The sequence below is a fragment of the Oryctolagus cuniculus genome, chromosome 13, assembly GCF_051225735.1.
Source record: "Oryctolagus cuniculus isolate XC-2025 breed Fujian yellow rabbit chromosome 13, ASM5122573v1, whole genome shotgun sequence".
Lineage (NCBI taxonomy): Eukaryota > Metazoa > Chordata > Mammalia > Lagomorpha > Leporidae > Oryctolagus > Oryctolagus cuniculus.
In genome coordinates this window covers 43,215,435-43,229,718 of record NC_142879.1, presented here as the reverse complement: position 1 = coordinate 43,229,718, position 14,284 = coordinate 43,215,435, and the positions used below count along the sequence as shown (strand labels likewise).

Here is a 14,284-nt window from a genome sequence, read left to right as displayed (position 1 = left end):
TATGTAAACTATAATAACTTTTAAAGTACACTCAAAGTCAAAGAATATATTTCCTAATCAACATATATCAATAGTTAATTGGTATCTATTTATAATCAAGAAAATAAGAAGCATATAAGAAGTATTTTTCTTTGGAGAGCTTAAAAAGTTAGGATCAGCTTTTTTGTTTTGACATCCTGGTATCTCATTAGTTACTTGTTTGTGATAATTATTATAATTTTATTTCAACAGCGTGTGGAAATGTTCTTACGGAGTTGACAGGTACCATTCAAAGTCCAGGTCATCCAAATATCTACCCCCATGGTGTAAACTGTACCTGGTATATATTACTTCAACCTGGCCACCGAATTCGTTTGGTGTTCAAAAGTTTTCACCTACAGTTTGATTACAATTGCACGAATGACTACTTAGAAGTTTATGACACTGATTCTGGAACATCTCTTGGGAGGTGAGCTTATTTTCTTTTTAATGCTTATTTATTATTTTATAGAGTTTTATTCAGAGAAGGACAAAATTGGTTATACATTTGCCATTTACCATCTATTTATTCTGTCTTCTTTTAAAAATTGATAGATAACATTGTATTTTTTAAACTTTTATTTAATGAATATAAATTTCCGAAGTACAGCTTATGGATTACAATGACTTTTTCCCCCCCATAACTTCCCTCCCACCAGCAACCCTCATTGTATGTTTTTATACAACATGATGTTTTGAAGTATATACATTGTGGAATGGTTAAATCTAGTTAATTTACAAATGTGTTATCTCAGATGGTCATCATTTTCTGGAGTAGTATACACAATATTTAGTCTCTGTACATTTTTTCAAGAATACAATATATTGTCATTAACTTTAGTGACCTTGCCTTACAATAGATTTTTGAAATTTATTCCTCTTATGTAGCTAGAATTATGTATCCTTTGGCCAGCATCTTCCTATCTTTTTTTCCCCTCAAACCACCCCCACCTTTGGTAAACACCATTCTATCCTCTGATTTTATGACATCATTTTTATAGATTCTGCATATAAGTAAGATCATGTGGTATTTGTCTTTCTGTGTCTGGCTAATTTCACTTAATGCAATGTCCTCCAGGTTCATCTACATTGTTGAAAATGGCAGAGTATCATTCTTTTATATGGTTGAATAGTTTTATTGTATATGTATACTAAATTTCCTTTACACACTTATCCTTTGTGAGGCATTTAGGGTGATTCTATTTCTTCACTATTGTGCATAGTGCTGCAATAAATGTGGAAAGGCAGATATATCTTTGACATTTTCTTTGGATGTATACCCAGGAGAGGAATTGCTGGATCAATTTTTAATTGTTTGAGGACCCTCCATATTGTTTTCTATAATGACTGTACTAGTTTACATTCCCAACAACAGTGTGTAAGGATTCTCTTTTCTCCACATTCTCATCAACACTTCTGTCTTTTGTCTTTTATGATAATAACCATTCTAACAGGTATGTAGTAATAATATCTTGTGATTTTGACTCGCGTTTCTCTGATGATAAGTGATATTGTGCATTTTTTTTCTATGCTTGTCAGTCATCTGTATGTCTTCTTTTGAGAAAGATGTATTTGGGCATATTGTCCATTTTATAAGTCAGATTTTTTTCTATTGAGTTGTTTGAGTTCCTTATATATTTTGAATGTTATCCCCTTGTCAGATATCTGGTTTGGAAATATTTCCTCCCATTTTATAGGTTGCCTCTTTACTCCATTGATTGTTTCCTTTGCCATGCTTAAACTTCTCAATTTCATGTAATACCATTTGTGTATTTTTGCTTTCATTGCCCATGTTTTTGAGAATTTATTATAAAAATCCTTACCCAGACACATCATCATAAAGCATTTTCTTTATGTTTTCTTCTAGCAATTTTATAGTTTCCAGTCTTATATGTAAGTCTTTAACTCATTTTGAGTTGATTTTTGTATATGGTCAGAGATAAAGTTCTTTCTTTTTTAAAGACTTATTTATGTATTTGAAAGTCAGAGTTACACAGAGAGAGAAGGAGAAGCAAAGAGGGAGAGAGAGAGAGAGAGAGAGTCTTCCATTTCCTGTTTCACTCCCCAGTTGGCCACCACAGCCAGAGCTGTGCCGACACGAATCCAGGAGCCAGGAGCTTCTTCTTCATCCAGGTCTCCCTTGTGGGTACAGAGGCCCAAACACTTGGGACATCTTCCACTGCTTTTCCTAAGTCATTAACAGGGAGCTGGATCAAAAGTGAAGCAGCCAGAACATGAACCGGCGCCCATATGGGATGCCAACTTTGTAAGTGGCAGGTTTACTCACTATGCCACAATGCCAGCTCCTGCTAGAAGATGTTTTGTTCCTAATTCAATCCCTTTACTCTGGTCTGATCTATTCAGATTTTTGATTTCTTCAAAATTCAACCTTAATAAGTTGTATCTGCCCAGAAATGTATCCATTTCCTCTAGGTTTTCCAATTTGTTGGCATACAGTTGATCATAGTTTCTAATGGTCCTCTTTATTTTATTTTTTAAGATTTATTTATTTATTTTGAAAGAGTTACAGAGAAAGAGGAAGAGTCAGAGATCTTCCATCCGCTGGTTTACTTCCCAGATGGCTGCAATGGCCAGGCTGGGCCAGGCCCACGTCAGGAGCCAGGAGCAGGGGCCCAAACACATGGGTCATCCTCTGCTGCTTTTTCCCCAGGCCATTAGGAGGGAGCTGGATTGGGAGTGGAGCAACTGCAGCAAGAACAGGGCCCATATGGGATGCTGATAACATAGGCGGCTGCCTTACCCACTATAACACAACATATTTGTGTGGTATCCATTGCAGTGACTCCATTTTTATCTTTGATTTTATTTTGAATCTTTTTTTTCTCTTAGCATAGCTAAAAGTTTGTTGATTTTATTTATCTTCAAAAAAACCCAAACTCCTTGTTTTGTTATTTTTTGGTTTTATTTTGTTAGTGTCTATTTCTCTCATCTTTATTATTTGTTTCCTTCTAAAAATTTAGAATTCAGTTCATTTTTTGTTTTTTCTGGTTCCTTGAGGTACAATACTAGGTTGTTAATTTGAAATTCCTTTTTTAATATATATTTATTACTTAGAATGATTTTTGCTGTATCCCACTTAGTATTTTGTACAACCATTTTCATTTAAGAAATTTTACAGTTTTCTTTTTAATTTCTTCATTGACCTATTGGCTATCATGAAGATGTGGTTCAGTTTTCTGAAGTTTCTCATGTTATTGATCTCTGGATTTATGCCATTATGGTCTGAAAAAAATACTTGATATGATTTGAAACTTCGTATGTTTGTTAAGATTTATTTTGTGGCCCAACATTTGATCTATTCTGGTGAATGCTTCATATGCAGTTGAGAAAAATTTGTGTTTAGCTGTTGGAGAAAAATGTTCTCTAAATATCTGTTAGATTCATTTGATCTAAAATGTCATTGAATTCTATGTTTCTTTGTTGATTTTCTACCTAGGATATCTGTCCACTGTGGAGCATGTAGTGTTGAAGTCTCCTGCTATAATTGTATAGCAATCTATCAGTCTTTTTAGATCTATTAATAATTGTTTTATAAATTTAGGTGCCTCAGTGTTGGATATGTGTCTATTTACAATTATTATATCCTTTTGTTCAGCTGACCTATTAATCATTGTAGAGTTATCTTTTTTTCTCTCTTGTTCCAGTTTTTTAAAAAAGGATTTATTTACTTGAAAGGCAAAGTGACAGGAAAAAGTGAGAGTGAGAGTTAGATCTAACATCCAGTGATTGACTCCTCAAATGACTGCAACAGACAGGGCTAAGCCAGGCCAAAGCCAGGATCCAGGAGCCCCTCCTGGGCTCCCACATGGTTGACCATGGCCAAGGCTTATCATCTTCTGCACCTTGTCAGATGCAACACCATGAAGCTGGATGGGAGGCAGAGTAGCCAGGACTCCAGCTAGCACTATGGGTTGTGGACATCTCAAGAGGTGGCTTAACATCCCTGTTCCACAACGCTGGCTCCTTTATATATATATTTTTTACAGCTTTCAAATTAAAGTCTATTTTATTTTGTATAAGAATAGCTATTCCTTCTCTCTTTTGGTTTCCATTTGCATGGAATATCGTTTTTTCACTCTTTTACCATTAGTCTAGGTGCATCTTCACAGGTGAAGTGAGTTTCTTGCAGGCAGCATATAGTTGAATTATGATTCTATTTTTATGCATTCAGCCATTCCTTGTCTTTTAGCTGGACAATTTAATCCACTTACTTTCTAGGGAATTATTGTTAGATAAACACTCACTATTGCCACTTTGTTAATTGTTTTCTGGTTGTTTGTGAATCTTTTCTTCTTCTCTCACTGTCTTCCTTTGTGGTTAAATGATTTTCTCTACTAGTACTAGTATATTTTGATTCCTTTTTATTTTTAGTGTTTCTATTATAGATTTTTGCTCTGTGGTTACCATGAGGCTTACAAAAAAAATCTTGTAATAAGTTATTCTGACCTGATAATAATTTAACTCTAGCTTCTTAAATATATATGATACAGTTATAATTATTTTAATATCCTTACTACAGATTCAATCATCTTTATCATCCCTAGGTATGTTTTGATAAATTTTTCCCTCTTGTTATGGATTATACATTCTTGCTTATTTTCATTCCTGGTAACATTTGTTGGAATGCCAGCCATTTTCAATTTTATGTTTTTAGTTACTAGACATCAGTATTCTTGAACTTTGTTCTGGAATGCAGTTACTTGGAACCATTTTTATCTTTTCCAGTTTTGCTTTAAAATGTGTCTGTTTCTTGCCTATGAACAGAGGTTTTCCTTCGCTGTTTGCTATCCTGTCTCTTGAGAGCAATTGTTTTACATATTTCATCTAGGTTTTTAGCTGTTTTGGGTACAAGGTTAAATCCAGGTCCTGTGATTACATCTTTGTTGAGAATGGAAATCTGGTTTTTTAAAATTTATTTTTATTGCAGTTTTGTTTTTTCACTTTTTAAACATTTTTCTTTCCTTATTTTCCTAGCTTTATTCTCATTCTTCAATATTTTCTTCTTACTGATCTTAATCTTTCATCTTATAAGCTTTCTTTTCTTTTTGGGGGAGGGAATAGGTTCTTATATCCACTGCACAATATCTAATTTCTGCTGACTGGCATAAACTATAATTACTTTGCTCAAATCTGATAGACATGAACATATACAGAGACACTGAAACTATGAATTAATTCTTCAACTTTAATTTTTATTGAGATGTTAAATTTTTGGACAATGAAATATTATATGAGGATACTTCAAAAATCAAAAAAAGTTGAAAGTACAGGATGAATTTATTTTAAAATCCACAGTTTTTTCATAATACATATTTCACATGAAGTCTGTACAGATCCCCATACACCATTTTTTTCTCCCTCAGCAAATAACTCATCCATTTTCCATATTCATCCATAGTTCCATATTTTCATTTCCATACTATTTACTCTGTCATTCCATTTGTTTACTTCTACCAAGTATGCTTTGTCTTGAGATTCCTATTTTCTAATCACTTCTTACAGGCGTTTCTCTAAATAAAATCTCAGAAAATAATGATTCTATTATCATCCTAGTTTTTGCATTACTAGAGTAGTTTTATGTTTTAGTACAAAAATATGACATGACTTAGTAATCATACTCTTAACTCTTCATAAGCCAGCTGTTTGAAGACAATAGATTCCACCTATATGGGGACCACTATCCCAGGCGCCATTCTAAGTGTTTTATATGCAGAGTCTATAAAGTCATCAAATTCTTAAAACAACTCCGTGAATTCTATACTAAAATACATCCTTATTTTAGAGATGGAAAAACTGAGGTATGGGGAGTAAGTGATCTGCCCAGAGTCATCTTACCTCTAAGTGATAGAATTGATTCTAAAGTGTATTCTCTATACATATTTAAAAGTTAGTTATTTATTTGAAAGGCAGATGGAGAGGTAGAGAGATCTCCCATGTGCTAGTTCACTCCCCAAATGCCCATAACAGTCAGGGCTGGGACAGACCCAAGCCAGGAGCCAGGTTCTTCACCTGGCTCTCTAAATGAGTGGCAGGGACCCAAATATTTAAGCCATTATCTGTTGCCTCACTGGATGTACATTAGTAGGAAGCTGAATTAAAAGCAGAGGTGGGACTTGATCCCAGGCACTAAGATATGGGATATAGGTTTCCGAATAGACAGCTTAAACCACTGTGTTACAGCACCTGCCCTACTATATGTATTTATGATTTATCACTTCCTTTGTCTTTTATGCTTATTACACTTCTGTTAACAGATTGATTAATATGCTGTATGGCCATCTAGTGTAGCATGTACTTTCTAATATTTCATTCATGAAAAGTCACACAACCAGACACCAAACCATTTCAGGGAGGGAGTTGTGAACAGATGTCCTTCCTTAAGACTGTAAATATTTTGCATGAATATATTTGTTTTACAAGGTTGATAAAATATATATGAATTTTTGTACGTAATTTCAAATACACTAAGTGTTTAAACCCTGTATCTGTTCTTTCTTGATTTGGAATAGATTTTGTGGACATTCCTCCCCACCTTCTCTGATCAGCAGTGGCAACTCAATGAAGTTGATATTTGCGGCTGACTCTGACCTTGCCTATGAAGGCTTTTTAATAGAGTATGAAGCAATGGATGCCTCAAAAGGTAACTGTCTCATTTACTCCATTACAAAATAGTACTTATATCTAAACTACAATGAGAATACTTAATCCCCAATCCTCTGATGCACAATGAAACTATATTTAGAATAAAGTGTAGTAACTTAAAAGTAGATTAATGATTAGACAAGAACATTATATCAATGTTACAGTTTCAAAATTTAGTAATTGGACTGTTGTTTTGTGAGTAAATGCTTTTGTCCTCAGGAACAATACACTGAAGCTTTTAGTGGAAAAGATACATAATGTCTCCAAATGACTTTCAAGGGGCTCAGATGACCAGTCCGAAAAAGAGCAAAAGAAGGAGAGGGTGAGAAAGAGAAAATAATAAAGCAATGGGGACAAAATACAAAATGCAGTAATTCTGGGTAAAAGGAATTCAGAAGCTACTGCAAATTTAAAAGTATATCAAATATCAAGTTTAAAAGTATATCAAGGAAGCTGAATATTTATATTAGAAAAAGGACAAAAATGGGTCAAAGTAAGAGATTACTGCATGGAATTCTATTCCAGGATAAAATTCTGAATTTAATCTAATGAAATTGAACCTTTTCAATATTTATTCCTTTTATTGTAATTTTCCTATTACTTAATTCTCATCATTACTTTGCTCTTTGCAAATGCAACGTAGAAAACAAACACATTTACAGGCAGTCTGATTACATAGAATCCAGAGATACCCCTATCCTCAAGAGCCTATGGGATTTATGCTCATGCTCACTGAGATGGGTACCTTTTTCATACGTATGTGCCATCATTTGGCATCATCTTTAGAGATATATTTATACAAAAGCAGCATTCAGTGTAGATGCATACATGGAAGGCACATCTTGACTGTGTTTGTCAAACTTTCCCCAGCCTTTGAATTGCCCAGAAGCAGGGTGTGGTTCACTATGCTCCTTTCAGGAATAACTGGGCATGTTTACTATGCCTTGATGTGTTCTATCAGTCTGTATCCAGAGGCCTCCAGATGTTTCTTTTAAAGGCTCTACTTCCCCAAAAAATGAATGAATAAAAAAACAAAAAACCTCCCTCTCAGAATCCCTAACCCAATTTCTCATTATTTCTCCCTTCTGGGGGCTTAGTCACTACTTTTCATTTCAGGCAAAACTGCTGTTCCCTACAGTAACTGCAGTTCTTTTTTTTGGAAACAAGGGTTTAGACTTCTTCAGAACCCTGAATATGACAGAATCATACAATTTTATCTTTGGCAGAACCCTCTAGGAGACAGTTCATTATCCAGTTCAAGCACAGGGGAAATTAAATCCCCCAGAATTCATAATAGGTTAGGTTGTGCAATTGACATATGCACTGGACTTTGTCCAACAGTCAAAACTGCTTTCTCAAGAAATAGAGCATATACAATTTTCCATACTTCTGTAGTTTTATCTTTCTCCTATGTTTGGCTCCAAACCACAGAGCATATTAGATTAGGATTAAGAGTAAGTCTGTAGAACTCTCAGGGCTACAGTTTCCTCATCTGTATAATTACAGGATTGGATTTGATGATCTTTGAAATGTCTCCTGGTGTTAATCACCTATGAACATCATTTTAATTTGCTGCATGAATAAACTAACGATATCTTAGAGCACAAGCCAGACCTCTTGAAAGTATCATGGAAATTTTTGTAATAGTATGCAAAGTAAGTCATATCTCTGTAATGACTACAACAATTCTGTTAATATTAACTTGAAAGACAATACGTAGTGCAGAAAGAAACAAGAGTTAACAAAATAAGCAGAATAAAAGTTAAGTTGAGAAAAAAAGTCAGCCGGAGCAGAAGAAATAGCAAGTGCTACCAAAGAAGGGGAAACGTAAAGCGACAAACTCCAAACGCTCTCCAGCCTGTTTCCCTGTGTGGCAATCATGACTTTGGCTTCTATTTGTTCCAGACAGGTCTGCAACACTAGGCGTGGGAGTGTTCACTTTCTGTCCCTAGATCTAGCCTGGCAGGTCACTGTGTGCCTGACTTGCTGGATGAACTCACAGATCTGACTAACATAGTCAAAACACTCTAAATAGCCATCAGATGATTGGATCCAGGCAGCCATACGGCACCTTCCACTTACAATTCTGGATGCTGTCACAGTTTCCCATAGATTAGTATATGAGCCAAAGGCTCTCTTGAATGGCTGAGCGGAGCCCTGCAGTGTTGCTCAGAGAAAGGCTGGGCTCAGGGGATGGAGATTGATGCAGCCTGAGTCAGAGTGAGCTGCTGACTTGGAAACAGGGAGTTTTCTTTCCAGTTACCCAATTTTGGTATTTTCTGCAGAATAAAATACTATCAGGAGAAAATATCAAGGAATCCTCATCCTCTCACTCTAATTTATTGTTCTAGCAGAAGTAATGTTCAGATCAACAATGATAGATTTTGCTCATTGATTTCTAGTTCCTCAGTACAAGAGATATGAGTTTCCCCCGCTGGAATCTTTCTTGTCTTCATCTGATAAAAGCTTCCTGGTTTAACTCTTCCATCTGTAGTTCCTGTGGTGTGGCTATGATGTCAGCCCCAAAGTATGTGTTTGGAAAGAAAGGGATCTGCTTGGTGTCATTACTTTGACTCCCTCCCACATCTCTGTTCCTGCCTTACCAGATGTCCTGCGGAGCCAGAAAGGAAAGAAGTAACAAGTGAAATGTTAGTGATTAGAAACTCCTAAGAGAAGTTCCTAGTGACTGATGGTGAGACTAGGTTTCAAATGTTTGCTAATTGAAAATATAGACTATTTGAATCCTAAGCATATTCTCAAACTCTAGTGTTCTTATAATTGATTAGTTACCTTTACCAATTTAAGTTGTAATTTTATATCCTATTACCATCTTTAGTGCACATGTGAATATATAATCCTACCAAGAGGGAACTTTAAAAGTATAAATAAGAACAGATGCATTTTCAAGTTTAATATTAGATAAAAACCTACATAACATCCAGACCAGAGCTTTTCAAACTGTAGTTCATGACTCATTTATGAGTCATGAAGTTAATTTATTAGGTCACTGCTTGCATTTGTTAAAATTATGGGGTAAAACAGAAAATAATAAAATAGAATTCACCAGAATTTATCATACAAAGTTAGGAGTCACCTCATAAAATCTGTTTGCAGTATCTCTGTATGTGCATAACTGATATAAATGTATTTTCACAAGAAAATTCAAAACATAAATCTAGCCTAATTACCTTAAGTTTTAAATGATAGAGATAAATCTAGAATGTTGAATTTATCTTCCCAAGAATATTAGGATACAAATAGTTGGCTTAAGAGCCAAACTAGACAAACAGGTCCCAAAGTATAGTCCATTTCCTTTCCATGTCTACATCGCGTTTGGAAATGCAGTAGATTAATTGCACATGGTAGACCTTATAACATTCAATACAGAGATACAGTTCAACTCATATGAGCTCTTATTATTTTTCTACAGAGAGAAGAGCTTTACAATTGTTTAGGGAAATAGCCAGTAATGATCATACAGGTCAATATAGGTTAAAGGTGAGCCCTCTTGATCTTTCCCAACCTCCCCATTTCCATCAGAGTTCACTCTACCCCTGGGTAACTATTTAATGCTGTTTTTCATCATAGAGTGAGTTCAAAAAAGGCATATAGGAGCAAGAAGTGAAAAGATGATACACAAAACAGTGAAAGAGGGTTTCTTTATAAGAAACAAGTGTACAGAGTTCTATTTCTATTTTAAAACTCTATGCTGGTAATGGTAGCATCCTTAAGCTCTAGGATTCATAAGAAATTTGGGGAAGGAAAGACAGTTTATGAATAAAGGTATCAGGACCCTTTCAGAGATTCTGATGAAGATAAGTCTAGTGTGCATTTTTTGAAGGATTTATTTTATTTATTTGAAAGACAGACTTACAGAGACAGGTAGAGACAGAGAGAGAGGTCTTCTATCCACTGGTTCACTCCCCAAATGTCCACAACAGTCGAAGCTCAGCTGATCCAAAGCCAGGAGCTAGGAGATTCCTCTGGGTCTCCCGCGTGGGTACAAGGGCCCAAGGACTTGGGCCATCCTCTGCTGCTTCCTCAGGGCATTAGCAGGGAGCTGGGTCGGAAGGGGAGCAGCCAGGACTCCAGCTGGTGCCCATATCCGATGTTGGCACCGCAGGCTGGGATTTTAACCAGTGGCGCCACAGCGTTGGCTGCCTCGTGTGCATTTTTTACCAAGCAATTCAAGTAAGTCTAATGGAATTTGATCTTTGTAATTCCCAGAGACTGAAAATCAAGTCATAGTACATAAATTGCCAAAGAATTAGAAAGGAGATGTAATGATAAATTGGAATATAGCCACTCTTGGTGGAAAGTACTGTGCATGATCCAGTGAAGGGGAGGCTGATAGAGAAAACTCTCTCTCTCTCCTTTTCTTTTTTTTTTTTAAGATTTATTTATTTACTTGAAAGTCAGAGTTACAGGGGGGGGGGGGGGGAGAGGTCTTCCATCCACTGGTTCACTCCCCAATTGGCTGCAATGCCCGAAACTATGCCAATCCAAAGCCAGGAGCCAGGAGCTTCCTCTGGGTCACCCATGTGGGTGCAGGGGCCCAAGGACTTGAGCCCTCTTCCACTGCTATCCCAGGCCACAGCAGAGAGCTGTATTGGAAGTGGAGCAGTTGGGACTCGAACTGGCGCCCATATGGCATGCTGGCACTGCAGGTGGAGGCCTTACCCGCCTTAACCAAAAGTCTTGGTTCTAACTTGCAATAAAGAAGCCTTGATACTACCTTGTAATATTTTGGGAAAATCACAAGGCTGTCTTACTCTTTCTGCCCACTTGAATTATGATCGTAGGTATTTTCCCCCTAGATAAGGTTTTTTAAAGATTTACTTTCTTATTGATTCATGTTTTCTCATAGGTTCATGTATATCATGTGTACCGGCATCTTAGCCCTTCCCAGTCCAGTTCATTTATCATATTTAATTATATTTGTTAGTTCTTATGATGAAAATTGTGAAGGAAGTATATATAATTGTGGTATTTCTGTTCTCACATGTGTTTTCATTCTAAATTGGCATTTGTTACATAGAGAAACCAGGGATCATGAAAGGGCACAGGATTTGAAATAGGTTCAAATTTTATCTTGGCCATGTCTGCACTAAGCGATTGTCAGAACTTAACCTCCACAGTCTAAGAGCCCTCATGAAGTCAGGGAAGATAAATGAGATATTCAGTGTGAAAATTACATTAAGCTGTGCAGGACCATGACTTGGCCACATTCACAATGTGATTCCTGGTGTCCGTGAATTGGTCATCTACAAGGGAAAAGAAAAAGCAATGACTGAGATCGTGTAGCAGTGATTTGCAGCAAAATGTTGAGTTTGCTCAGCAAGCCTTCTTTCTGAGGGAAAAATCAAACCTGTGATAATGTCTTCTCTCAAGTCTTCACTCTGAAGAATGTTAAGGCAATGAGAAATAGATGATGGTTCCTGGATTGGCTGTTTATTTAGCACATGCATATCTAGAAAATCAGAAGTCATATAGGTTCATTCAGGAAGTCAGAAATCTCATAAGTTATTTTATAAAGCATAGTCGATTGATCCTTAATGGAATGAGACAATCATAATTTATCCCATAAGGCAAAACAAAGAGATGGTGGAGCAGTTACTGATAATCTAGGATTTCCTTATGTGATGCATTCCACTATCCACAGGATGAGTAGAGCTGGTGTTGTTATTTCTTTGTGGGTTAGAGGCTTATCCAGATTTCCAATTTTCCCCCTTGATAATAAACTGAATGCTGCATTACAAAAGCTTACTTGAAAATTCTTCCTGGAGGCAGAGATACATTATAATTTTTAGAAAAACCTTGTTTTGTGATTTGTAATGATCCACAGGGGATGCTTGCATATTTTCTCCTTTCTTTCTGAATTATTATTTTTTTGAGGTTGGTCGGAGATAAAAATATGTGAGTTCTGCCAATAATTATCTTTGATCTGTAGAGATGCTTTCCCATTGCTAGGAATGGAAGAAATGCACTTTTCTTCTTCATCTTTTTGTAGCGTTCTTAGAGTATAGTTACATGCCAACTGCTGTTGGATATGGATTTTCCTTTGGCAGCAGAAGCTAAAACAAAAAGTCATAGACAAAGTTTTATGTTTGAATTTTGTGTTTTTAAGACACTTTATTTATTTTCATTATATTTGAAAGGAGAGATAGGTAGAAGATAGGTCCATAAAACCATGTTGCTCATTTTTGTTGTTTTTTTTTTTTTTCATTATGGAGTCATATGTTATATAATCTGGATACAAGTATACTATCTATTAGATATTGCATTGTTAATATAATTTCTCAGTGTGTGGGTTAACCTTTTCTTTTTCTTAATGTTATATTTTGGAGAGCAGAAATTCAATATATCCATTTTTCCTTTATTTGTTGGTGAGTTTTTTATCTTGTCTAAGAAATGCTATCTACCAAAGTTCCAAGAATTTCCCCTACACAATCTTCTACAAGTTTTATACTTTGAGATCTTATAGTTATGTCTGTAATCCATTTGAGTTAATTTTTCTACATGGTGTAAGTTATATATGCAAGTTTGTTAGTTTAATGAATTTATAGTTAATAAATTTAATTGTCTAGGCACTATTTGTTGAAAGAATTCTCCCCTCCTATCTTGTTGAATTATTTTTGTATTGTTGTTGAAAATCAATTGCTTGAGTATCTGTGTGAGTATGCTTCTGGAATCAATACCAATTTTTAATCATGTCTGTGAGAAGTATTTGTCTGTAGTTTTGGGTCATATCTTTGGTTTTGGGATGAGTTAGATTTGTCTCTTAAAGTGAGTTAGAAAGTGTATTCTCCTCCCGTATTCCAAGTTTGTGTAATATGAAAAGTTCCTAAAATTGTTTCATAGAATTGATCTGTGATGTTATGGAGCCTATTGTTTTCTTTGTAGAGAGACTTTAAATTACACATTCAGTTTCTTTGATCCAGGCCATTATGGCTTTCTATTTCTTCTTGAGTCAATTGTAGGAATTTATGACTTTGAAACAATTTGTCTATTTTATCTATGTTGTCTAATTTATTTGCAGTGTTTCATAGTAGTCTCTTTATTCTTTGAATATATGAAAATCCTATATTGACAAATCCATTTCATTACTGAAGATGATAATTTATGTTTTATCTCTTTCTCTTGCTAATTTTGCTATTTTTCTATAAATTTTAATATTTTTTCATAAAATCATTTTTGGCATTAATTTTCTCTACTGATAAAACTTTTTAATTGATTTAATTTATGTTCCATCTATGAGATATATCTTATGTATTGGCTTTTAAGTTTGCTTTTGTTTTTCTAGTTTTTTTCTGTGAAACAGAATTAATCTTATTTTCTGATTTGAAAAATGTCCTCTTAATCACTGTTTTATTTCACTGTCCTAATTTTGATATATTGTATTTTCACTAAGTTTCAATTCTAATTATTTTCTAATTCCCTTGTGATTTCTTCTTTGATCTATTGATTATTTATAGATGTAATATTTAATTTTCAACTATCTGCATATTTGCAAGACACTCATTGGCTTATAATTCTTTGTGGTTAGATAATACATTTCCTAACTTCAAATGTTTAAAATATATTCAGACTTATATTGTAACCC

General features: G+C 35.0%; 1 protein-coding gene across 1 annotated transcript in view; it reads left to right on the top strand.

The window, feature by feature from the left end:
- The window catches only part of CUBN (cubilin), a 283,377-nt gene that overhangs the window by 66,046 nt on the left and 203,047 nt on the right, over positions 1 to 14,284 (top strand). The window contains exons 21-22 of the mRNA XM_051820614.3: positions 232 to 448; positions 6,549 to 6,679. Coding sequence (XP_051676574.3) covers positions 232 to 448; positions 6,549 to 6,679 — 348 coding nt within the window. The remainder of the gene's footprint in view (positions 1 to 231; positions 449 to 6,548; positions 6,680 to 14,284) is intronic.